This window comes from Dermacentor variabilis, chromosome 2, assembly GCF_050947875.1.
Source record: "Dermacentor variabilis isolate Ectoservices chromosome 2, ASM5094787v1, whole genome shotgun sequence".
In the NCBI taxonomy this organism is placed as follows: Eukaryota; Metazoa; Arthropoda; class Arachnida; order Ixodida; family Ixodidae; genus Dermacentor; species Dermacentor variabilis.
Window position 1 is genome coordinate 31982467 of NC_134569.1, and position 27396 is coordinate 32009862.

The 27396-nt window shown below is 46.6% G+C and overlaps 1 protein-coding gene across 1 annotated transcript in view; it reads right to left on the reverse strand.

Annotated features, from left to right (window-relative positions):
• The window catches only part of LOC142570283 (uncharacterized), a 108237-nt gene that overhangs the window by 74641 nt on the left and 6200 nt on the right, over positions 1–27396 (reverse strand). The window contains exons 3-4 of the mRNA XM_075678678.1: positions 20112–20373; positions 16055–16157 (exon numbers count right to left, since the gene is read on the reverse strand). Coding sequence (XP_075534793.1) covers positions 16055–16157; positions 20112–20373 — 365 coding nt within the window. The remainder of the gene's footprint in view (positions 1–16054; positions 16158–20111; positions 20374–27396) is intronic.

A 27396-nucleotide genomic window follows, 5' to 3' on the forward strand; every position in this document is an offset into this window, starting at 1 on the left:
TTAAAGAGCAAAAAGAAAAAGAAGAGCGCGAACGTAAAGAACAGAAAGAGCGAGAGCAACAAGAGAAAAAAGAAGAGCGTGACCGTCAACACGCTTTGGAAATGAAGCGTCTCGAGATAGAGATGGAACGCGCTCGTAATGGAAGTCAGGCACACGGTGCAGGAGAACGCGTATTGTTCAAAATGACTGACCTAATGCGGCCGTTTAAGCTTGGAGAGGACATTGGTTTGTTCCTGGTTAACTTTGAGCGAACGTGCGAGAAGCAGGGGTTCTCTCGGGAAACGTGGCCACAGCGCTTGCTCACTTTGTTACCCGGCGAGGCGGCCGACGTAGTCGCTCGCTTGGATAGAGAGGAGGCAGAGGATTTCGACAAAGTAAAATCGAGTCTGCTAAAAAAGTACCGGCTGTCTGCGGAGGCGTTCCGTCGGAAGTTTCGGGAAAATGAGAAAGGCAGAAGTGAGTCATATACAGAGTTTGCGTATAGGCTTATGTCGAACATGCAGGAGTGGCTCAAAGAAGAGAAAGCGTTTGGTGACCACGATAAAGTTCTGCAGTGCTTCGGGCTAGAACAGTTTTATAGTCGGTTACCGGAGAACGTGCGATACTGGGTCTTGGATAGGCCAGACGTGAGTACGGTGGCTAGAGCCGCTGAGCTAGCCGAGGAGTTTGTGACGCGTCGGGCTCGCGGAGCTAAGGACGGTCAAAAGGGTGAATTTGGCTCAAAGTTTGAGAGGCCGAAGTTCACGCCCATGAGATTAAAGGGGGACACGCGTAGTGCGGATGCGAGCGAAAGCAGTCCGACCAAACGTAAAGAGACGGCGGCAGCCAAAAGCAGAAAGCGGTTCGAGATGAGGCGAGCGCGCTTGTGTTATACGTGCCAGAAGCCGGGTCACTTTTCGGCGCAGTGTCCGGAAACAACACCAAAAGTTGTGTTTTTTTCAATAGGCAGCACTGACGAGAACATGAAGCTTCTCGAGCCTTACATGCGAGACCTCCTCGTGAACGGGAAAGAGTGCCGAGTGCTTCGCGATTCCGCAGCTACGATGGATGTAGTTCACCCATCTTACGTAGAACCCCATATGTTGACGGGCGAGTGCGCGTGGATCAAGCAAGCCGTGGAAGCTCATAGCGTGTGTCTGCCCGTAGCAAAGGTGCTTATTGAAGGACCTTTCGGAGCGCTTGAGACAGAGGCGGCAGTGTCATCTATGCTGCCACCCCAGTACCCGTACTTATTTTCAAACAGGTCCGATCACCTCCTGCGCGAGAAGGGGCTTTTGTTTGGTGAAGCTAGTGTTCAGGCCTTAACCAGATCAAAGGTTCGGGAGCTCGCTGCAAAGGCGGTAGTTGCGGGGCCGACGTTATCAAACAACGAAAAAGGGTCAGAGGCGCAGCAAGCTGATATTCAGAGCACGCCCGAACTGAATAAAATTGAGTCTGTAGCGTTGAAGGCGCCAGATACTGGAGAGGAAAATCCCGATTCGGGAAAGTTAGAAGAGCTATCTACCGATTTGCTCATCGCGCCTACGTCAGACGGACTTGATAGGTTGCTAAAAGTCAGCCGGTCGGCTTTGATAGCCGAGCAAAAAAAGGATGGCAGCCTGGAAAACGTGCGCTGCAATGTCAAAGAAGGTATCGCCAGGAAAACTGCGCGTTTTGTGGAAAGAGGTGGAGTCCTGTACCGGAAGTATCTAGACCGAAGAGGAGTGGAGTTCGATCAGCTGATCGTGCCTCAATGCTATCGTCAGGATCTGTTGCGCTTGTCGCATGGGGGTTCGTGGTCCGGACACCTAGGAGTTAAGAAAACTAAGGACCGTCTCTTGCAAGAGTACTATTGGCCAGGGTGTTTTCGGGACGCAGACCATTTCGTGAGGACATGTGACACTTGTCAGCGGGTGGGCAAACCAGGGGACAAATCAAGGGCGCCGTTGAAATTGGTACCTATCATTACGGAGCCTTTTAGACGGCTCGTTATTGATACTGTGGGACCTCTGCCGGTAACAGCCACGGGGTACAGACACATTTTGACTGTGATCTGCCCAGCGACAAAGTTCCCTGAAGCAGTGCCGCTTAAAGAACTCAGCTCAGTTGAGATAGTTAATGCACTACTGTCCATATTTGCGCGAGTTGGTTTCCCTGCGGAAATCCAATCAGATCAGGGCACAGTGTTTACTAGCGCTTTGACGACAACTTTTCTCGAAAGGTGTGGGGTAAAGCTGTTACACAGCTCAGTGTACCACCCACAGTCGAATTCCGTTGAGAAGCTCCACTCCGTCATGAAGCGCGTGTTGAGAGCCTTGTGTTTTGAACATCAAACTGACTGGGAGCTGTGTCTGCCTGGGGTGATGTTTGCTTTAAGGACCGCGCCGCATGCGGCTACGGGGTTTTCGCCAGCTGAACTGGTGTACGGTCGCTCGCTTCGATCTCCGCTTCGCATGCTTCGAGAATCATGGGAAGGTAGGGGCGACGACCCAGTCGTGGTGGAGTACGTGCTTAAGCTCCTCGAACGCTTAAGAAGGGCACAGGAGTTGTCAGGTGAAGCAATGGCAAAGGCCCAGCAGAGGGCCAAGGTTTATTATGATCGGACAGCCAGGGCCCGTCGTTTTGAGGTTGGCGATGAGGTCATGATATTGCGCACATCGCTAAACAACAAACTAGACGTGCAGTGGGAGGGCCCAGCACGAATTGTTCAGAAACTGTCGGACGTTAACTACGTGGTAAGTCTGCCAGGAAAGCGGAAAGCACAGCAAGTTTACCACTGTAATCTGCTCAAACCTTATAGACAAAGGGAAGCAGTGGTGTGCATGATGGTAAACGTTCCTGAAGAGCTTCCGGTCGAGCTTCCGGGACTAGGCTCAGTGACGAACAGGGAAGACACCGGTCAAGTCATTAGTGACCTTATCAGTAAAGCACCGCTGTCGCCTGAGCAGAAAACCGAACTACACCAGCTATTACAAGAGTTTCAAGGTCTGTTCTCTGAGAGGCCTGGTAGGACTTCGGTACTTACTCATGATATAGAACTTACCTCCCCAGAGCCAGTACGATCCAAGGCGTATCGGGTGTCACCCCGCCAGAGCGATATTATGGAGGCTGAGGTAAAGAAAATGCTACAGCTCGGTGTTATTGAGGCAGGTGAGAGTGATTATACCTCCCCTTTGATTTTAGTTGAGGTACCGGGCAAGGAACCTCGTCCTTGCGTCGACTACCGCAGGCTTAATTCCATCACTAAGGATCAAATTTATCCGATCCCTAACATCGAGGAGCGCCTTGAGAAAGTTAGTAGCGCTCAGTTTATTTCCACCCTAGATCTTGTCAGGGGTTATTGGCAGGTTCCACTTACAGAAGAGGCTAGTAGGTATGCGGCGTTCATTTCACCAATGGGAACATTCCGTCCTAAAGTGTTGAGTTTTGGTTTGAAGAACGCGCCATACTGTTTTTCAAGCCTCATGGATAAAGTGTTGCGGGGACAGCAAGAATTCGCTTTACCGTATCTAGACGACGTAGCGATATTCTCCGCATCCTGGTCTGAGCATATGGCACACTTGCGGGCAGTGCTAACCCGCCTGCGCGAAGCGGGCTTGACAGTCAAGGCTCCTAAGTGCCAGATAGCACAGGCCGAGGTTGTCTACCTCGGTCACGTGATTGGTCAGGGTCGTCGCCGCCCCTCTGAAATAAAAGTGGCCGCTGTGCGAGACTTTCCGCAACCGCGCACCAAGACCGATATTCGGTCGTTCTTGGGTGTCGCCGGCTACTATCAGAGGTACATCCCTAGGTACTCTGATATCGCGGCTCCCCTGACGGATGCTCTAAGAAAGACAGAGCCTCAAACAGTCGTCTGGGACGAGACAAAGGAAAGAGCTTTTAGCGCCCTAAAGAGTGCCCTAACAAGCCAGCCTGTGCTACGATCGCCAGACTATACAAAAGGGTTCATTGTTCAGTGCGATGCTAGTGAGCGAGGCATGGGCGTTGTACTGTGCCAACGGGAAAATGGAGAAGTAGAACACCCCGTCCTGTATGCTAGTCGTAAGCTGACCAGTCGTGAGCAGGCGTATAGCGCCACCGAGAAAGAGTGTGCATGTCTCGTGTGGGCCGTTCAGAAATTGTCATGCTATCTAGCCGGCTCGAGGTTTATCATTGAGACGGATCACTGCCCTCTCCAATGGCTGCAGACCATCTCTCCCAAAAATGGCCGCCTCCTGCGCTGGAGCCTCGCTTTACAACAATATTCCTTTGAGGTGCGTTACAAAAAGGGGAGTCTCAACGGTAACGCCGATGGCTTAAGTCGAAGCCCCTAACGTAGGAATCAGCCTCAAAATTGTTTGTTACTAATGTTTTTCTTCCTGAGGCAGGATTTTTTTTTAACATATTGCTTTTGTTTAGTGTTTCAAAGTGATGATATGCTTTCTAGTGCAATTTTTCAATTTGTGGACGCGTTCTGAGTGATGCTAGACTACTGTAAGGAACTAGGCAGTGGTATAAAAAGGGGAAAAAGCCTGGCGGGGCTTAGTGAGGGTTGTGCCGTGCTTGCTGACTGAGCGGTTGAGTTTTCAGCGTAGTTCTAACGCTTGCCGGGAACGAGAACAAAAATGTGAACTCTCCCGAAGTCACTTTGCAGTGTCCCGTGCGAACCTGAACGAGAGAACGAGGCCTTCTCTGTGCGCTGCGCTCAAGAAACGTCAAGGTACGCCCGACTTCGGTTATGAGCATCATCGAGCGACATCCCTCCGGACAGCGGATGCAGTCCCCTGTCCATCGGGATCTCCTTCCCCCGGCGGGGCGGTCTGTTGCGTTTCGCCTGCGACACGTGGTTTTGCCGGCGCGACTGCGGCGGGGCGGCAGACATTTTGGCCCGATCGTCGTCGCCGCAACACTCATCGCCAGGTGTTTCCAGGCGCGTCTGCGGCGATGCGACCGCCTAGGGATCTCGTTCCAGTCATTGTGCCCGAAACAGGCGATGCCAAAGCAGGGATCTCATTCCAGTTATTGGGCCCGAAACAGGCGATGCCAAAGCAGGGATCTCGTTCCAGTCATTGTGCCCGAAACAGGCGATGCCAAAGCAGGGACCATCTTCTCGTTACAGTCATTGTGTCCGACCGGCAGCGCCACGACAGGGTGCTACGAGATCGTGCGCAGCGCCACGACGGGGTGCTACGAGATCGTGCGCAGCGCCACGACAGGGTGCTACGAGATCGTGCGCAGCGCCACGACAGTGTGCGTCACCATTAGCCCATTGTACATTCACGTGCTCGTCTTTTGAGGGGTTCCTTCTTGCCCTCAACTGCGAGAGTATAAAAACAGCTGCCCCCGGACGCCAAAAGGAGGGCTCCGATTTCTTCTGTTGAGTGAAGTGCTCTCCCGTCTCTCTACTACGGTCAAACCTGACCGCCAACTCTTTGCGATGTTAAAATAAACAAGTTGTTTCGTTGTTACCAGTCGACTCATGCTTTGCCGGGACCTTCGGATGCTTCCAGTTGTACCCCAGGCCGCCAGGCCAACGCTACCCTTGGGGCTTGCGACCCAGGTACAACCACGGGCGTCAGCGCCGAGTTCCCAACAGATCGTACCAGCAGTCAGATCCCAAACAGGAGAAAAGCGTCCGTGGTGCAATTGTTACAATGTCAGGTTTCTGCGCTTGACGTGCTGCTCGGATCCGGCTGTTGGACAACTTTATTGATATAGGTATTAAAAATATTGGTTTTCAATCCGCGCGCTGTGAAGGTGGTTGGACAGCGAAGCTGCAAACGACAACTAGAACGATTACCCGTGCGACGTGGCTTGAAATTATTCACTTGCTGACAATCACATGAACTTTATATCTAATTATTAGCTTAGGACATTTCAACTGCCTGCGACTTGGTTTGCGCCGCTGCATCGTGCAGCTACAAAGAGTGGACCAGAGAGAAAAGAGGCTACATTAAATACGGACGCAATATACGAATCATATCGAGAAAAATAAAAACTGACTACTCACTTTCAGAAGCTGGCGTAGTCATTTATGACGAACTGCGCCAACAGGAGGTCGAACTGTTCGCGCAAACAGCGCACACTGAACACTTTCTCAAAAACAAAGTTCATATTTTTTGCTATAGATTCCCACCGTGCAGGATCCTCGAATGGCTTCTGCGCGTTCACTTCAAGCAGCAAAGCCAAATCGGAGGCCATTGAAAAGCACAACCTTCCGCTGGTCGCCTTTGACGCCGGCATTTTGCGAAAGTCTTTTTTTTATCGCGCTCTCCCGAACAAATGAGAACCACGAGAGCAGCATGCGAGCCTCCCCACTTACGCGCGCAAGAATCGGATGCGTGCTGTTGTGCCCGGTGGCCGTTCACAGCGGGGGATGTCACCCCGGCTTCACGCTACGATTCTTCACACTTGTCAGCCGCAGAAATTGGCACGACCACGCCGGAATCAGAGTCAACGAATGTTCCCCATGTTTCCCTGTTTGTGCCAAGTGAGGTGCGTGCGTTTCCGACCAAGCTCACTTCTGAGGAAAAGGGCAACCGACCTGCCGACGCCATCGGTCACCCGACCCCATCGTTTCCCTGACGCCGGATTGGGGGAAACCACGAACAATGACGATGCAGGCATAAAAAGCGGATCCAGACGGCTGGAGAGGAAGAGGACGCTCGGAAACAGTGTGAGATTCGGACATGCTAAGACGTTACCATAGTGTGCTCCGATAGTTGGAGCCGTTTTTTAAATATCAACCATGTACCTTTTTGAATTTATTCCCTTTTCTTCGTTCTCTTAAACGTCGCTCGTAACCCTTTCTCCCGGCACCTGGCATGGCACCACTGATGGAAACTTCACTGGCCGCACGGACCCCCGACTTCACAATAGTGATAGGCAGCGGTCAGATTGACCTCACGGAACTTGGGACGTGCTGACTTCACAACAGTGCCTACGCGGCGGCCGCGTGCGCATCACGTAACGTTCGTGTTGCGTTCTGCACATGCGCACTTTGCAGAACGTAGCGACCTTACGTGCGCAACCACGTTGTGTGCGCAGCACACGCAGTACTAAAACTGTCTACTAACTGAGAACTTGGCCTAGCTTTGTACAGGATCAAGGTCTAATGGCTCGAACAGAACTGGACCGCGCCGGGTCGGCCCGGGCCGGAATCTATCTGGCCCGGCCGGGTACGGGCAGGTTTAAAAGCACCGGGCCTGGCTAGGACGGGGCGGCGCATGGTACTTTCGGGCTCGGGGCGTGCCCGTGCCCGAAAAAACCGTCCCGTGCAGTGCTCTGCTTCAGATAGTCGGATGAGAAGGTTCCCATATGATTATGGAAGATTGAGTAAAACAGCTTAAGAGGAAGCTTTAGCTCGGGCCCAACTCTGACGCGGCCTATTCAAATACATCTAAAAAACAAAAACCTATTTCGGAGATCACCCCTGGACCGATTTTAATGAAATTTGTGGTTAAACTCTAGTGACTGCTGGAAGCGGAATTTCGATTTAGGGCCTGAATATTGTTAAAAGAACTTTAAAGAATTGGCTAGTTCGTAGATATAGACCCACGAAGTTTATAAATTAATAGCTCTGCATAAAGAATAGATATCGCGGTTCTATAAACGGGATCCATTAGATCATTCAAATTGGACAAATTCTTTATGTCAATTTATATCTTGCGTGAATTTGTTACGTTGTCTACAAGTGTTCTGCAAAAGTTGTATTTCCGTATTATGAATTTTTTTCAGATTCATGTGCAAAACGCCAATTTTATCCGCTTTAGATGTACTATTAGATGCAAGTAACATAATCGTGATATAATTTTTTATTGCTGAGTTACAGAGTTGTAAACGTCATAATTTCGTTTTTTGAAAACTTGCGATTTTTGCAAATCTTTAATAAAAAAATTGACACCTAAATCAACAATTCGAAAACAACAGTCACAAGATCTAAAGTTTTTCTTTTAAATGCAGCGAACCGTCATTGGTGCAGTGGTTGCTGAGAAAAAGGAATTCTTTTATATATATTTAAATGGGAGCACCCGAGCTAAAGAGCCCTCTTAAGGCGTAACTTCGTTGTTCAAGCAAAAGGATCAAGTCAAGTTCTCTATTCCTTGCTCTTACACTTTTCTAAGCGTAAACGGTTGTAGCTCTCCAGGACGAACCTTGCCGTAACTGATTGGATTTTTACAGCGAAACTGTATATGTCTAGCGTCCAAGGAAATTTTCGTGTCGTAAGCAAACAACTCTCCATACGTACGCCGATCCCGGAGATAGTGCAACACCGGCTCGAGCCGCGGCGGAGGTGGAGCACGCGTTAAGCACTCCCCATACGTGGGCAGATCCCGGAGGTAGTGAAATACCGGCCTGACCCGCGACGGAGGTGAAGCACGCGTTAAGCACTCCCCATATGAGGCCGATCCCGAAGATAGCGCAATGCCGGGCCGACCCGCGGCAGGGGTGAAGCAGGCGTTAAGCACTCGCCATACGTGGGCCGATCCCGAAGATAGGGCAATGCCGGGCCAACCCGCGGAGCAGGTACAGTTCGGGGGCCCACATACATTGAGGGGCCCACATGTACAGCTTCGCTGGTCATCCTTCTTCACAAAGTGGAAGGGCACTGAGATTTTTTATTATACCTGTAACTTTTTATCAGAGACACGTTCATATGACTTAATATATACAACAAGGGGCTGGGTAATTTCCACCGTGATTTAAGGTAGGTATCTCGGCGTACTTCACGTAATAATTCCAGTTAGCCTACTCAGACACACAGCATTACTAATCGCAGTTATTATGGCCTCGGCTACGTCTCAAAAAGCAACTGCCTGGCTATTATCATTGCTAAAGACTCGGTAGGCGTAAGACAAGCCAAAATACGAATAGGAATGCGCACTATGAAATTAGTTTGTAATCTTCTTTGTTACAGAACCTATGCAGTACACTCGAGTCTGTCCAGAATCGGACGGTAAGAATAATTTACTCTAACTATTCATTGATCATCAATGTTACTAAACAAAAAGCATACTGAGTTCCTTCTATCGCTAGATGTTTGTCCTCAAATCACCTGACCTTGCATAATTTCCACCATTCTAACAACATGAGCTCGGCACTAGTCATCGCATATAAGCCAAAAAGGAGCCTCGCTTCTAGAACGTATGTATAGTCAGCGCCAAAGCCAATGGATCGCGCAACTGAAAAAAAAAAAACGGGTTTATATTTTTACCCCCTCGGCACGCAACGTGGTAATCTGACTTACTCGGTCTAGAGTAAACAACAGTTTAGCGTAATTTTACTGGTCGCGAACCTAGCTGCGTTGAAAATGTACGTTTTAGCAGAGCCTTGGCAGCGTAAACCTTTGACGGTGACTGTGCCATTGAGCACCAGAATTTTTTTTCATTCTGCACACAATTCTTTAAATGAATGGCCTTCCAGCCAAAGTCATGCAGTGCTGACATATGGCTAATTGTTAGGAAAATCATCGGAAACGTGATACATTAAGTAAAGCAACTGAACCCTCATCTATTACATAATCATTAGCACAAATAAAGGATAATAAAATTGCCCATGAAGTTTCACTAAAATGTCAGGATTACTCAAACACTTGGCCTGATCTTCTCGTGTACATCTCTAAGCTTTCTGGGAAATTGAGAAAGCGCTATTCTAGGGGAAATGGACATGTCTTGCGCACCATGGCTGTAGAGGGAACATGTGGCTTAGCCGGACCATACGAAAAACTCAGCTGCCATTGTGCTGCCCCCGCACAACGAATGACACATTTAGGTTTTATTTACAGGCAGTGGGAGACAATTATACATGATGCTCCGTGGGCGCTGGCGTGATCATGAAAAAACCACCGTACCGATATGGATCGTAAACGATTCTAATAAGGGAATATGTCTAGCAAACCGTAATGGTCCTTTCTCACGTTTCTTCAATTGTTCACACATGGAAAATTTAGGGTAGAGAATATTCTCACAGAATTGTGAAGAACTGCACCAGTAATTATATCACGGTACTGTGACCTGACTCATCAATAGAGTGAGTCCAGAACTGAAGGGCAGGATGCTATAGCAACTCTTGTGATTGTAGCCGAGGGCAAGGTCCTCTTGCACAATTTTAACGGCATAATTAAAAAAAGTCAGCGTTTGGAATCGTTCTCTCTTCTTACACGATAGGCTACCTGAATACGTCACTGTGTCTTTCCGCATAATTTCCCAATACTGCTCTGCATGTGCCATGGTAAAAGAATATGAATGTTTTAGTATTTCTGAAATTTCGTGAAGCTATGGGTTGTAATGATAGGACATGTGCGCTGCATATTGAGGATAGAACTTGTATCTATCGAAGTACCGATTTCTACTGAGCAAACGAAATTGTGGAATAATTCGGAGAGCCTTTATTTATATCCAAGATCAGGTTCGCAAACATCCTCCTTTTATATAATGCAGATGTACTCAGTCAAATAGGTTCAATTATATTCGTTTGTACGAATACTACATCTGCGGTTGTTGACAATTTTCTACTTTTGTGTCTTTTAATTGCAAACACTGGACGCTGATGTTTCTTTCTGGTACCTTTCAAGCAGCACAAGAGTAGCACATACTCGCCTTCGCTGTGACATAGCTCCGGAGGAAATAAATATTTCTTAGTAACATCGTCATAAATATTGGCCTTAGGAATGAAAGAAGCATTAGATAACACATTGTCGGAGTTTATTGTCTCAAATACATTATACCTAAAATGAAAAAGAAGTTTGGAAGCGCGTTCGCGTGTTCACGAAACGAGCTAGCTACAGTTCTGTACGAAAAGAAACAAAACGGGAACCTTAACTAAATAACCTGCATTTGGTAATATGTTATCAGGCGGAAAATTGCCAGGCTCAGCAGCGACAATATGATAAAGAGCAATCAAGGCGCAGCCGGCTCCAAACCAGCTAACCCACGCTCAAGGTATCCGTGTTTTTGATCTGTATATAGTCGTTAAGAGCGGTCCGCTGTCGCTTGGATGCGCTGCCGTAGGCAAAAAAAAGATGGTTTATATTTCTACCACAATAAATTCCGCGGCCTTGTTATCGAAACTGCGATACTGAAAGGAATTTCTTGCCACTTCAAGAACTGCTGCTGCAGCCAGCGGAAAGCTAAGTCATTGAAGTTGATAACCCATGCAAATATGACTGTTCATTTATCATTGACATATTATTGGGTAATTGCTGAATCGACGGACTTTAAACAAAATTTCGAAATGCCTTGAGTTGGCTCAACAGTTGCACAGCGAAATTACCATTGAGCGCTTCTCAACAAATGTATTAAGTAATTTGTGTTGATTTTTGTAGTCTTTTTTGTTGTATAGCAATTGAGCCCAGCATGTAATACTTAGGACTGGCATATGAAGACACTTCAAATTTTTAATGCACAGCATACCTTGCCTCTTTCTTGTCACTTTGCTGTAGGTAGTTAGGTTCTTGTTTTGCCTCGCTTCCATAAAGAAATAGCGCGTTACCGACGGTGGCATTGAGCGTCGGCCATCGAGCCCGGTGCTGTAACCATCAGACCATGAGCGCAAGCACACACCTCTCAGTCGAAAGCCAGTAAGCTCTTTGAAACCCTCGGTGCGTACGGCCCGTGCCATTTCCTCGTCTTGTTGCCGAAGCTCGCGCTTTGAAGCGCCGTGTTCCCACTACTATATCCGGGACGGCCCCACTTTCATGGCTGTTTACGCGACGTAGAAACTGTGACGTTGAACCAGCTTCATGATCGCCCAAGTTCATAATGTTTCAACATTTCTTTACTGCCGACGTAAAAATGCCATTGTCGCTTTAACATGCATGTGCACCACATGACAGCTATGGTATACGATACAGAATATGCACGTTTCGGAGAGCAAAAGAATGCGAAATTCCCTTGTAAACACGGTGACTGCGCGCATGGGTAGTTCTCCAAAAGTAGGGACGGCGGCAGGGCGGCTGGTGGCGATAAGGCAGGCGCCGACACGCGACGACGCTTGACGACGCTACCTTTGAGCATCGGACGTGCTGTGGGAACCGTGGGATGCAAGCGCGCGCAGGCTGTAAACATACACCTGAGAAGTGTTCGAATTTCCTGCGCGGCGCCGTCTGTCTGGAAAGCAAATATATTTTTTTCCACCGACCGTGGCACTAGAGACCGAACAACAAACGCGCTTTGAGATCGCAGCGCGCAGCCACTATAACCATTTGCTCGAAATAGCTTCGGATTCAGGAACCGCCGCAACAGTATGACAGCTAATCGCTATACCAGCGACTGCTCTCGACTCTCGAGAGCAGTCGCCTCGCCGAACTGTCGTCTCCAAGCCTGCAGATCTCGTATATTGAGTGAAATACAAGAAGTTCAAAGGTAAATAAAAGAAATACAAAGCTGGCGGACTCACATTATACCTGCCATGGCGTCATCTGCAAAGGCGCTACAACTATCTTAAAAGTTTTTTTTATTGCAAAAAGAAAGAAATTAATAATGATTAGAACTTCTAGGCGGCGCTATATAGATTAAGTTAGTGTTCAAGTGTGAGCGCACGCGTGTGTAACCTTGTTTTGAGGAGACTTTTGCAACAGTACACAAACTGATTCATCTCGATTTGAAGAGAGAAAGAGTAAAACTGGTCAAGAAGAAACAGGCCAACCTAGAGGCAGTAAGGGTAAAAGCAGACAATTTCAGACATGTACTTCCAAACAAATATACAGTCTTAGAACGGAGATGAAGATGATATAGAGGTAATGAGTGAAACCGTAACTAGGCTGGCTTTATAGAGGCAGCAGATAAAGTGGGAGGTAAGGCACCAAGGCAACCAGTTGGCAAGCTCTCCCAAGTAACAAATGACCTAATAAAGAAACGACAAAGAATGAAAGTGACCAACATAAAAGAGAAGACAGAATTTGTGGAACCGTCAAAACTGATCAACAAGGAGAATATAAGGGATACTTGAAATTATAACTTGAGAAAGACTGGGGAAGCCTTAATTTTTGGACGCAGCAAAAAGTCACTGAGGAGGAAACTTGGTACAGGACAAACAATTTGCATGCAGTGAAACGTGAGCAGGGTGATATCATCAGCATTCACGAAGGTATAGAGAATGCAGCAGAAGAATTCTATACTGGCCTGTACAGTACTCAGAGGAGCCACGATACCTCCATTCGAAGCAGTAATGAACAGGTTGCAAAGACTCCTTCTATAACTAGCGATGAGGTTAGAAGGGCCTTGCAAGGCATGAAACGGGGAAAAGCGGCAGGAGAAGTTGAAATAACAGTCGATTTAATCAAAGATGGAGGAGACATAATGCTTGGGAAACTGGCGGCTGTCTATACGAAGTGTCTATCGACTTCAAAGGTCCTAGAAAACTGGAAGAATGCAAACATACTAATCCACAAAACAGGAGACATTACAGAATTGAAAAATTATTGACCCATTAGCTTACTCTATGTATTATATAAAATATTCAAAAATATAATTTCCAATAGAACAAGGGCAACACTGGACTTCAGTCAACCAAGGGAACAGGCTGGCTTCAGGATGCCAGCCTGTTGACAATGGATCACATCCATGCCATTATTCAGGTAATTGGCAAATGCCCAGAGTCCAATCAGCCTCTCTATATGGCTTTTATAGATTACGAAAAGGAATTTGTTTCAGTGGAGATACCAGCAGTCATAGAGGCATTACGTAATCAAGGAGTACAGCTTTCAATAGATGAAGCACCAACATAGACAGCACATTAATGAAGAAAACACAATGACAGGACAAGGCGCCTTGTCCGTCTTTCTGGTATTCTCACACACTTGCGACATTCAAAACCTTTACTACGGCTGCCGCGTGGCTAATTTTTGTTGTGCGGGGAAGTTCGCTTGCGGGATTGCAGTTTTTTATGTTAAGTGGTGTAGTGGACTCAAACTTGTGTCAGGCATGGAGACGCATAAATGACAGATGGAATTCTCACTCCTTCCCCCGGACGGCACTCTGCCGCGTAAAGCATGAGACACACGGTACGATTCGTCGTCCGATCCGACGTGCGGCGCTGCGTGCTCCGGCATGCGGCATACGACGATTCTGGGCACCCGGTGCGTGTATCCGGACGAGCGAGCGGCGCGTAAGCTCCGCTCAGATCCAGCGCCCCAGCTTGTACGCTCGGAAGGATTCATATCCACGCCGAGAAACGCAATATAAAGAACTTTGCGCAACACTGCTTCACTTTACGCGAACATTGTCAATAAAATTAGGACCCTGCAAGTGACAGAACACTTCCCGATGGCGCGTTGTCCACTGATGGCTCTGCTGACAACCAGCGATAGGGCCGGTAGGCCTAGCTTGGCGGACGCCGCGGCCGACGGCACTTGCGATCCAGCCCGAGCTCGCTGAAGAGCGCTTATTTTTCCCAAAATTATTAACTCCGTACACTTAATGTCGCCCGTAATTAAATGCGATTGGTTTACTCGACGCAGTCGTTGCGAAGGGCAAACGCCCAAGCGAAGCTAGCAGCCTCGCTCGGACGGTCGGTGTGGGCTGTCTGCCTGCGAAATGCCCTCGCATCGCGGCTGCCGATCTCGCCAGTAGCTTAGTACTAGTGTACTAGGCGCTGCTTTACAACAGGCACACATTCGAGATAATTTTACTGAACTGGTAACTATTTCGTGTCGCAAACAAACTGCAGCCGGCAAGAAAAAAAACGGCGAGAAACTGGCCCGCCTGCGCCGCCTCTGTGGAGGGGACGTCAGAAAACGTCACATGCCAGCTGCGCTGTCACTGGCTGCGGCCAAACGACGGTGCAGTTGTCGGATGCGTCGGATGATGAAAATCTGCCCGGTTAGTCGCACGCCGGGCGTCCGCCCCGGTGTTTCGGTATGGCAAAACACCTCGATTCTGGCTGCCGTTCCGGCGCGTCAGACGCCGAATCAGACACCGAATCGGACCGTGTGTCTCCTACTTATTTTATGTGGATTGAGAGAACCTTGTGAAGTGTTATGCATGGCATGCTGCATTCAGGTACCTCCTCACGTGTGTCGACCGGTACTTAAGGTGGCCTGAGGCGACCCCTCTACAAGAAATCACGGCAGAAATAGTGGCGGAAGCATTTGTCGGTACGTGGGTATCGCGGTACGGTTGTCCTTTGCGAATAACTACTGACCGAGGCCAGCAACTCCAAAGCTTGTTTTTTCCAGCCCTGGCGAGGTTGCTCGGCATGCGCCTGCATAGCACCACGGCTTACCACCCACAGAGCAACGGCATGGTCGAGCGTCTCCACCGACAACTGAAGGTGTCATTGACCGCCACGCTCGACAGACAGCACTGGGTGGAAAGGCCGCCCCTAGCACTACTGGGGCTGCGAACAACAATCAAGGAGGACCTCGGAGTCAGCGCTGCCGAGATGCTCTATGGATCAGCAATCTGTGTTCCTGGCCAGTTTTTCGGCGCCCAGCAAGGCACTCCGCTAGCGGCGGCGCAGCACTTAGGCTACCTTCCTGGCTCGACCAGCTTCGACCTACACCCCCGCCTATCGCGCGCGGGCAGCTTGTGTTCAGTTTTCCGATAATGGAAACAACCACACGCGTTTTTCTGTGGCGCGCCTCTATCAAGCCACTGTGACCCCTTTTTCGTGTTCAGAGAAAACATTGAAGATTCAAGGAGGACCTCGGAGTCAGCGCTGCCGAGATGCTCTATGGATCAGCAATCTGTGTTCCTGGCCAGTTTTTCGGCGCCCAGCAAGGCACTCCGCTAGCGGCGGCGCAGCACTTAGGCTACCTTCCTGGCTCGACCAGCTTCGACCTACACCCCCGCCTATCGCGCGCGGGCAGCTTGTGTTCAGTTTTCCGATAATGGAAACAACCACACGCGTTTTTCTGTGGCGCGCCTCTATCAAGCCACTGTGACCCCTTTTTCGTGTTCAGAGAAAACATTGAAGATTGGCGTAGGCGACAAAGAAGAGACAATGTCGTGCGGCCGCGTGAAAGCCGCCTATTTTGAACATTAACGCTTCATTCCTTCCGCCATTCAAACCTAAGCCTCCGGCATTCTAGTAGGGAGCCCTTGTAGCGACCGTCTGTCACTGTGATTTGTACCCCACTTCTGTGAAATTCAGTTACCTCGCCTGGCCTCCAGGTGGGGGATCATTGCCCCTGCTTTCCTGGGACCTGTGCTGGCTGCCCGACAGCGGCGCCACCACTGACACTCGGCAAACCTGTTTTACTGTGGAACAAGGCCAGTCTACTCTTTGTTCTCAACCTGTCAGAACTACTTGCCTCCGCTACTACTTTCATCCGTACTACTTGCCTCCGCTAAACCGAGCTCCAAACAAAGTGTACTTCTGAAGAAAGCAAACCTGGCTTGTCGGAAACACGATTCAGGCGTTTCTCACTGTGCCCTACAACTTTCTAAATGATATCTTGTCAGTTAACGACTAAGTAAAGTTGAGTGTTGTTATTTTATAAGATAATTGGGCAACATGAAAATATATACATCTCGAGGACAAAAAGCTCAAAGCAACAGAAAAGTCTACTCTGGTAATTAATTAGATTTTAACTTTGGAGAAAGACGTATGCTAAAGCTTGTATATATTTAGGTGATGTCATTTGTCTCCAGTCTATTTGTTATTTTGTCTCCTCTCGGGCAGCCGTAAATCCTCCTGTGATGTGTTGGTGTGTGAAGCATTTTAATGTAAGGTATTATGATGTCTTTCGTGTGTTCGCACATGCAAGCCAGCTTCAAGAGCTCATGTGTTCAAGTTAGTTGTTACAAGGCTATGCTTAAGCTCTGCGTTTTGAGTCACTTTGCCTTCTAGTCATAAACATATCACAAAAGAAGACCGGAATGATTGTTCTCATTGAGTTCAAATGTATATTTTTGTCAGATGTATTTGCACTGTTAAGAGCGCTGTAGGTTCAGGTTCAATGCAGTTGTGCCTTATGTACTGTTGTGTTGCATGCGCACGCATCTTTAGTGCAAATAAGCGTACCTGAAACAGGTCAGTCTTTCGTTTGCTTTTGTTCGTGATAGTGAAAGTTATGACCAGGCACCGGGAGATGCAAGTGTGAATAGCAAAGCAATTTCAAAATTACGTGAATAAAATTTAACTAGCTCAACAAAATATCAATCATATTTCAGTGGCGAGTTTTGAAATATCAGTGCGATCTCAACTGGACCACAATGTACTTTCAGTGCTGTGGCAATAATGACTCAACAGGTCCACATTACTACATCATTTCATTTACGGCACAAACAGTAACTCAACAACAATCCAAGAAAACGAACACAATGAACTCCCTAAGCACAACGGATTAGCAATGGCAACTTAAAAATTATTCAACTTCAACATTGAGACACACAATCGTGTTTCAATGAAATTTTAGTGGCAATATTCAAGAACCTTCAAAACTTAACCCAATGATATCCTAACAAACTCGCAATATGATATTCGATATTCGATATCATATTGCGATATCAGTGCGATATTCAACATTGAGCAACTGTATTTTAATGCCTTCTCAAGAATTTTTTTTGTTAGGGAAATACCTGGGATTATACCAGTCAATACTATAGTTTCATCGAAAATCGCTGGGGATTGCGCAGTGTCTCCCTGCCGTCTTTCTCTATCGGTCTTGCCGTCTTCAGCCGGTTTTCTTCTAGCTGGACAGTGTCCATATGGACCAAGCCATAGTACGTCGTGGTGTGGTGTGGGTCGGTGTGGTGCGGTGTGCCGTAGCGAATATGCACTCCATTCATGTTAAGATTGTGGGTAGTATCATCTCTAACCATTCTGCTTTGCCGGTTGCCATTTCATGCTTCTATCTACTCTCAATTACGAGAGAGCCAGCAATTTTTTTTCTCAGCAGTCATTCATGAAAAGCTGGAAACGGTGCCAGTAGTTAGAGAAACGCATAGCCAGGTTCAGAAAACAACGTAAACAAGCTTTAGAGCTACCTTGACATATGAGGTTTTCTCATTCTTGAAGTGCGACTGGAGTTGCTTGCTCTGCATATATATAAATGTTTATCCTATACATAAGCTCCAATGAGAAATGCAAAAATATACCATACACATACTTGAGAGTTGTGTAACTTAATAATTTTATAGTACTTTCGCGTTTGCATTTCCACTTCGAGGCACGGTCGTCTGCTCTAGCGTTATCTCGTTAGCAAGAGAAACTGCGCTCTGCGAATTAGAAAAAAATATAGAAGCCTAGCATGAGGCATGCGCGTATGTCACTAAGGAAAAGAAACGAATGCCTCGATACTGCGTTTTTAGAGCACTTGTCTTATCACCCTTGAGACTAAACACGATTTTGAATAAAGTGAGAGGTCCTCCCGCTGTTTAGACTGCGAGTCGGAGGCTACATATTACGAAGATTGCTTTCCTGTATACTGCACAAATTAAGCGGCCTAACAGCATTCGCGACGAACGAAACATTTGTGCAGCTAAAACCCTAAGTTAGTATAAAAGTTTGCTGAAGTATTCGCGTAGATATCGCAATAAACACGTGTCCTGACATCATGAAACGAGTTCATTCTGTAAGTTAGGCTCCACATGAACCTCGACAAAACTTTCAAAGACAAACACAAAGGTTTCTTTATTCGCAGAGGTCCCAATATTTGCCTATCCAGGATGTTCTGAAGATTTTTTTCTTCTGCCGCAAGCAAAATATGAACGGCGCTTCCCTCGTGGGTTTTCATATTTAAGTAATAAACGGTGCTGTGAACTTCTGAACGAGGCCGTAGCTAGACACTGAAATGAATCTAGCGAATAGTTTGTCATACTTTCGTGTCCTGACGTGTGCGGAAGTTCGTAAACTGCGCGTCGAAAATGCAATTACGCCGAAAGTTAGGAGATCCTTAATTACTTCCGTTTCCTTCTTTCTTTTTCCATAAGAAATTCAAACGTATTAACCATGTCTTTCGCAATGCGACTTTTTCATTAAGGATACTGTTTGCAGCGCAGCTTACTGTCTCGTTTCATACAACGGGAAACGTTATTTATCTACTGTTTTCTGTTTATAGGATTGGAACCTTCTACTTTAACATAACGCGAACGTCGTTATGTACTGCGTTTAATGAGCTTAGCACTTGAGTTAATCACATATATGTTTTTCTTCACATTCCTCACTTTACTTTCTTTTAAACGGCGTTTTCAAATATGCTGCAATTTAAGAAAAGATGAACTTCGCTTAGTTTGTTCTGTATTTATATAAAACCAAGTACATTCGTAAGCGTGGCATGTACCGCCACCTGTTGTGGGAAAAAATGCCTGTTCTTTACGTCATGGAACTTACAAGATAGTTCGATGAGGAAATGTACTTGAGAAAATTAAGCGAATGACAGGGCTTGAGAAAATAACGGGGTCAGGCAAACCATAGTAAGAGAGAAGAATGTACCTTTGTCCGTGCAATTATGTACACTTGGGGAGAGGGAGTCTGTTGCGTAAGAAAGGATTGAGGACAGAGTCCGAGGTGCGATACATGAAGACTTGCGCTTTTCGGTCCTCGCGTTCTTCCTTTCTCTCTATAGACATGTTTCGGCGTCGCACTCTTGCAAATACGTCCTGAGCCGGTATTACCTAGGCATTCATTTCTCTTGATTCAGTTCTGTTCTTTATCACCTACGGTTTACTGCCGGGCGGTTCCGGTGATCACGTGGGCGGAGCTCCGCTCCGACCACTGACGAAGCGGGAAAAGAAATAGGATTGTAATAGAATGATACATTAACCTGCTTTTTGTAAGACATTTTTCTCCCTAAAGTTCTACTGATCTCTTATCGTCCATTATGCCATATCTGAATAACGCCATCCCAGCGATAACGGAGGCGGCACGTCGTAAGTGCTAATGTCAAAGTGTACAGAGAATTAAAAAGGAAAAGAAATGTTGCAAAGTTCGTCCTACCGCCCCCTCCCCCCCCCAAAAAAAATGAAGAAACCTTAATGAAGCTTTTTATTCTTGCACCAAATATTTTCCTTGCTCATTCTTTTTGTCCTTCATCATGGGCTCACCTGAAGGTGCGGCCTCGTTATCGCCAGGATTGGCCACTCAGTGACACAGACGATATGAAATGAATGAATCAGAGGAGTCTCCCAAAATTGTGATGTCTGGGGGAACGCTTTTTTCCACAGCGCTGTATGGACGTCAACTCGCACGTAGGTGGCGCGAGCGCTCACCTCCGAGCCTGACGTAGGCTGGCTTGGCGATCTCGTCGGCGTTCTTCCTGGACAGGAGCAGCATGAGCGCTTCCACGCTAGGCTCGACCACCCTGGCCGCGATGCTCTTGTAGTCGACGAACGGGTCAAACATGCGTGGCAAGTCTGCAAACCAAAGGCTAGGGCCGCCCTTGTTGAACCACTGGCTGATCCATTCGAGCAAGGGATCACTCCTGGTCAAGCGCAGGATGGTCTTGTTGTCTGTGCGGAGGTCAGTGGTCACCTGCGGCAAGCCAATACAGGGTCGCGTTAATAAACAGAGGCGGAATTCCCAAAGCTCTTCGTAGTACTGAGAATCGCTTGTCATATTTACCAGCCGCTTTTCATAATGATATATTCGCAAGTGAGATTGACTTGCCCCTATTTTTACGAACGTCTATAGCTTATTAACAGCTTAGTGACCACAGGCCCAGATTGACCCTGGACAAGTGAACGACTCGGCTCTTTCCCTCTTGCACCGTCTTCTTTGATGGTGCACTGAATTACGCTGAATAGTGGGGTATAAGTCTAAATAATCATGTTCAAATAGTGGAGGCGAGATTATTACCACTATTTGGTGCGATTATAGTTGCAGGAACCGCAGTACTGTCATAGCGCATCCTTCCCCTTCATACGTTATGGTTTCATCTTTCCCTTATTATATTCCCTCTTCATACCTATTTTATAACATTGCTTGCATCGATCAAGCTCATGAAAAGTCTCTGTAGAAAAAAAGAAGAAAAATTAGTGAAAGCTGCTTATAAAAGAGTGGCTGCATGAGGCGAATTCTAGCAAGGGAGAAACCTGAAGACGTGTTCCTGATCCGCCGTGGTGGCTTAGCCTGTACGGCGTTGAGCTGTTAAGCACGAGGTCGCTGGATCAAATGCCTTCCGTGGAGGCCGCATTTCGATGGGGGCGAAATGCAAAAACGTCCGCGTATGCATTGGGTGCTCGTTAAAGACCCTCAGGGCGCAAACTTATTTCGGAGTCCTCCACTGTACAGCGTGCCTGACAACCAAATCATGGTTCTGGCACGTAAAACTCTAATATAACGAAGAAAAAAACAGCTCTCCTTGTCGGAACGTGGGCTCTCTGCTGAGGTTTTCCTTCTTTGTCCACTACTGATCAATACAAATTTTCACATTCTTGCGAATACCTATATTTTGTCAAAAACTGCGTTCAATAAAACTGCTTTGAGTGCTTAAGCACTGAGAGCTCTACGTTTGCTTTGTTAACCTCGTCCTGTTTAGGCCTATACAGACTTGCAAGAAAAGAAAAAAAAAAACAGGAAGAGATGAGTTGGTCTTGTGCTTCCGCATAGATGCACGAATATGAACTTTAGGGCTCTGTAAACTCGGTCTTTTTGCGTACTCCATCCAATGTCCCTTAATGCAGTGCTGAGCTGACCAAACATGATGAATTCCATCACGACCTGCAGTACAGCAGATGAGAACACACATTTACCAGATAGAAAATAAAAGAAAAATCCAAGGAAAGAAGCACTTCTTAAGAGTTGTGAATGCGAAAACATTATTGTCAAGTTGAACGCCGCTGAGCGGTACTTCTAGTTGTGGACTCCTCCCGGGCAAGACAGCGCGTTGAGACGTTTGGCGTGTTTTGATCTGGCGTTACCGAGGTGCAGTTAGAACGCATGGCAAGAGCTTGCGTGGACAAGGAACACGCGAATAACAAAGTAGCGCGCGAGGCGCGCCTGTGACGTGGCATCGCAGCCAATAGGAAGTTGCGCTGCTACAGACGCCGCCAGCTTTCTCGTTCAATGGGCGTTTGATGCTTGAATAAACGAATTCTTGGTTTTTGCATGTCAAAACCTCCGTTTAATTATGAAGCATGCCGTAGTGGGGGACATCAGATTAATTCCGACCACTTGAAATTCTTTAACGTGCCTCCAGTCAACGAGACACGAGCGTCTTTGCATTTCGCCCCCATCGAAATGTGGCCGCCGCGTCCGGGATTCGATCCCGCTACCTCATGCTTAGCAGCACATCACCAAAGCCATCAAACCACCGTGGCGGGTCATTTTACGCTTTTGTATAAAAAAATATGACCAGGGAGTTACGATCCCATTTATGGCCGTAACGTCGCTTTGAGTGACGACGTCTGATAATAAGCAGCATAATCCTCGACCACATGATTAGCGTTTCTTGTCGATACGCAACGTGAACAATGTGCTATACTTATGTCTCAACGTGACGTGTCACGCATGAAAGTTTCACGTAATCTAAATCAACTGATAGGTCCTTAACCACTACTTAGCTTTCAAGGCACGAGACCCCCTACTTTCACTTCTACCATACTTACCTGCCGTTATTTGGCTTCTTCGTTATTTTTTTAGACTGCGCAAATATTGAGAACACCACCACTACCATACCCGGTGAAGCGCAAAAATTGCACCAATGCACTTTCTGAGCTCATTCAATGGGTTTGTATGCGCGCTCTAGTTCTGACAAGCCCAGCAACCAATTATAATTTTTATGTGACACCTCATTCAGCAACCTTAGAGACAAGCATCATACAATAAACAACCTACAAAACAACCTACAAAATGTGCTGAGTTGTTTCCGGACTTTTGTTGCAGCAAACATGTGCCTCGTCTTGTTACGAATATTTGCTCCGGTATGTACTTGCGCAATTTGTCCTCAGGCTGTCAGCCCGGGCCTGAAATAGCAAGGCACGGGTTTTTGTGTTATCGTACAGATTGCCCTTCCTGATTTATTTGTCGTCGTATTTGTAAATCCTTATGGTCTCCTTTTTTTGTTCTTTCCTCCCTTTACATCCAATCTACCGTGTGTGTTTCTTTTGCCTTTCCATTTTTTATCATTAATCATCATGTACTTGGTCGCCAATTTTCTTGACCGCTTCCTTTATTTCATGTCCATGATTTTGGGGTACTGATATTTGTGCATTTAAGCCGCCTATTTTTTTTTCCTTCGTATTTTGCCCCAAGCGCCTTCACGTGGCAGACGGTGCCAGAAAATCAGATAAAGCGTGACCTCCCAGATGAGGCAACGTTAGCGCCTAGACTTTTCCAATTAATTTTCATTGCTATTATTTTTCCCGCTTTCCTGACGTCAATTCTGACCGCAGTTGCACTTAAGCTCTTCATCATGAGCATTGCACCTTCCAAGTTTAAGTGCTATGCAGGAAAGCGCGGTTTACGTCCCGGTCGACTAGTGGGCTGGTGTATGAAGCGCCCTCCAAGTGAAGGTTCTATCAACCGCGCCAACACTTCGGGCTGCAGCTTCATTACGCTGCGAATTTCATAGAATAATGAAGAGGGACAACTAAACGAGAAACCCGTGTTGAAGAAATACTGCATTGTGTAAAATTCTGATGGAGACAATATTAGATTAACATCGCGAGGCAACATTAGGACGTTGCCGCATGCGTCGATGGCGCCCATTGTTTGTCGCCGGCGACGACCTGACAAGGGCTTCAGCACACAAAGCTCTTTCATATTACCACGCGGATGTCCAAACGAATTACGTGGTACCGCGTGGTAACCCCGCAATTTGTTTTTAGATTGAGTTGAGACTCTAAACACCGGTAATGTACTGATGTCGTTGACGTCGTGCGCTATCATCCTTGATGTTTTTGACACAATCGCCGAAGTAATTACCCTCTTTTTTGGAATCGTAAGTTTTTTTTTTTTTTTGTACGGGAAAGACGGGATTCCCCAAAAAATCTTTTTTTATGTGTCGACAATTGCGCTTTGTAGGCACCTTGGCTGGGTAATTAGCGATGATTAAATTTTTCTACTTTTCGTTTCGTATAAGTATAAACATAAACAAAGCCAGAAGTATTTAGTGTATGTCGGGAAACACTTGAAGCTATTGTCAACCTGATGATAAGGTCGCAAACCAACACTAATAAATAGTTCGAGCTGCATTGGAAGTAGCTGGTTTTTTTTTAATTATTATTCAGTTGTGTAGTAACGCACGAGAACAATAACAACATCGCCATTGCCACCAAATACTTATGACAATATGACATATATGACAAATATTTATGACAATATTAGATCCGGATGAACGATGGGCCCCACGTCCCTTGTGTAAATGTGCATTACGCGGTTATAAGGTCAATCCGCCTCAGGGAAATATCGTAATATTTCGCCGATTTGTTTCTTCTGTTTGATAGATATATTGTTTCTTTATTAATATTTTTTTCTAGAATCTACGGCACTCGAATCAGCGTGACTGCCTGTCTTAAGCCCGATAAGGTTGGCGTGTGTAGAGGAAACACTTTTGTGACGAGATCGTCAGGTGTCCATGCTTACCGCGTGGCTTTTGCAAACTGGCCAGCGAGAATCGCTGCCTCTGGATATAACAATGACATGCTCCAGCGCGTAGGAGAAATGAATATGGGTCCAGCGATAGAAGGTCTACAGAAAGGGTAGCGCACTAGACTATACCGATCTTGTTTTTCTGGATCTCTTTTCGGTCTCTGGATCTCTTTTCATTTTTCTTAGGTGCTGGAACAAGTTCTTGTCTAAATTACAACTATCCCAACAACCCTCATTTAAATTATGGATGTTTACCTTTGTAGTTCTTATAAGGATTTCCCTTCTCCTCGTCAGAATCTTTGTTTGACTTAATAGAGCTGAAATGGAAGGGGAACTAAGTTCGTAAGCTTCAGAGCCAATTAGACGTTAAAGCTGCCGTAAAGACGGGAATATAGGTCAAACTTAAAAAAAAAACGGCGACAAAAAGTCGATCCTCATGTTATACACCGGTCATTTCTTACAGGTTTATAGCAGCTTTATTTTGTTTAATTTTTCCTTAAAGTTAAAGCTTCCGGGTCGACCTGTATACCGGTCCGACCTATATTCCGGTTTCTATGTAAGTATTGCCGGTGTCGTCGTACAACATTGCGTCTTATTGAAAGATGAACTTTGCGTCAACGAACAAACAAATTTTTTTTCTCGCTGTATTCTGGTATGCTGCTTATGGGATGCTGAGTGTGGTAACCGGAGTGCCTCGTTTAAAAATTCGCGGACTTTGTCAGTGAGTCAGACAGAAGGTTCTCTAACGCAGAAATGCATGCCCAATATTCTGATATGAAAAGCTTCACGCAGCTGCTTTTCCAGCGCATTTTGCACTCTGCCACGGCCAGACGGAACTCTTCGCACGCGTTGGCATGCAGCACTCGGGGAAAGTCCAGTCCGGCAGTGTCCCTGCCTAGGGTGGACATTATTTGAAGCTGTACATATCAGAAAATTGGGCCCAGGATTGTACGTGTGTGAACCTTCTGTCCGATTCACTGACAAAGAGCTTGAAATTTAAAAGCAGTACACGATGCCACGACGAGATGATATTCGTTTACGTAGGATTTTTTTATGTTTCTTCTGCTTTCTTTCTTTTTTTCTTGCGCATGTGCGGCACTGAATGGTGGGTTTTTCTTCGATTTAACACATAGTTGGTAATTTCAGCCTTCGTCCTATGTCTTGCTTTTACTTGCGCTTGCGTCTTTTCGCCTTCCTAGAACCATCATACCTTCATTGTGGGCCAATTCGACCAGCAAACCACCCTACTTGTCTTACGAGAGATTGCAGCCGTCTGTGTGTGGGCCGTACTTCCATTTGGACTTAATATATGGGACCGGCTTTGATATGTCTTTCACAAACGCAGCGATCCGTTAATGGATTTACTTAAACGGATAATGCAAGATAAGGGATAAGTTCGCAATCGGCGTATTCTTCGAAAAGGCTCGCCCGCGCACGGTTGTACGTCAGTGTTATTCATTAGCGCATATATCGCGGATGGTTATCTTGGAACTGGCGGTAGTGTCACGGCTTCTGCTAAATGGACGTAACCTTTTTTGCTAAGTACCCGACCTTCGGGCAGCAATCGCATAATATTCGTTGCAGCAATCAGTCAAAATCAAATCAAATCATAGCATTTAACGTCCCTAAGCATCACATAGGTTCTACGGGAGACAGCGTAGCGGAGGTGTTATGATTAATTACGACCATCTGGGGTTCTTTAAAGTGCACTTAAATCTATGGACGATAATTTTTTGCATTCAGCCTGCATCGAAATACCTCTACCGAGGCCGGGAATCGAATACCCGACCTCGGGCTCGGCAACAAGGCACTGTGGCTATACAGAGCCACCGTACCCTGTACGTTATTGAATATATCGTGTTAGGTACCTTAACTATTATTCCTTATATGACATAATTTATGGTTGCGGTATAGTACGAGATATGTTGCACACTCTAAGAAAAAAGGCGGAAAAAAGCCACGAACAGGTGCAGTAACTTAATTTACCAGGCGTTAGTACCACTTCAGTAGCTTTCTACTGCTTCCAATAATTCGGACTTAGAGTAAGTACTACCTTCGCTAAGCAGAGCCGCTGCCGGGCATACTACTGATAAAGCAGGTGCGCTTTTACTCTCGGTCAGGTGCTCGACCATTATGGGACTCAACTCTTGGAAAGAGGTGAATCTCTCCAACCAGAGGGCATCCTCACATAATCGCTGCTTCGGGATGCTACATAGGAAATAGCCATCAAGGAAATGGCCGACACCCTCTACATTATAAAACTCCCAAAAGGCAGCACTGGATAGGATTTTAGTGCAGCACAAAAAGAAAAAAGAATATGCACAGGTATGAGGAAGCCCCTTTCTAAATATTTCGGCCGTGGCATGGCCGAAACGTTAGTTAATACAATTTTAATGCGGTTAGTATTCTTAGGATATTTCACGCACTTTCAGCTATCGATGCCCGTGCCTTTCTCTAATCGTTATCATGCCCGTGACCCAATGTGGCTATTAGTTTGGGCCATTTGGTATGTGCTCGTGGTCGCGAAGCTGTCGTGGTTGTTCCAACGTCACCATTCCAGCTTCGTCTTCCGACTCTCGTCGTGCCGTCGCGATCAAGCTGTAGTCAAACCAGCGTCATAATTTCAAAATGGTGATCCCATTGCCGCCATGCCATCCTTGTCATACCGCCTTCGTGGTTCAACAGATGTCGATACCAGCAACACAACTGATTCTAAATAAAGCTATCTTGGACAATACCGTGTGTCGCTACATTGCTTAAGGTTAATCGCATTAACATCAGTAGATTGATTCTGCAGGAATGTTTTTGTACTGATTGTTCCTATTGTTTCTCTAAAATGTCACAGAGACTTGGCAATACAAATACGTTAACCAAAGTGCTGAATTGGTTGCGGCACTGAATGAATTCCTCAAGATACGCTAATCTGATGCCACTCAACGGGCGCATTTCAGATGTGGTCGTCAC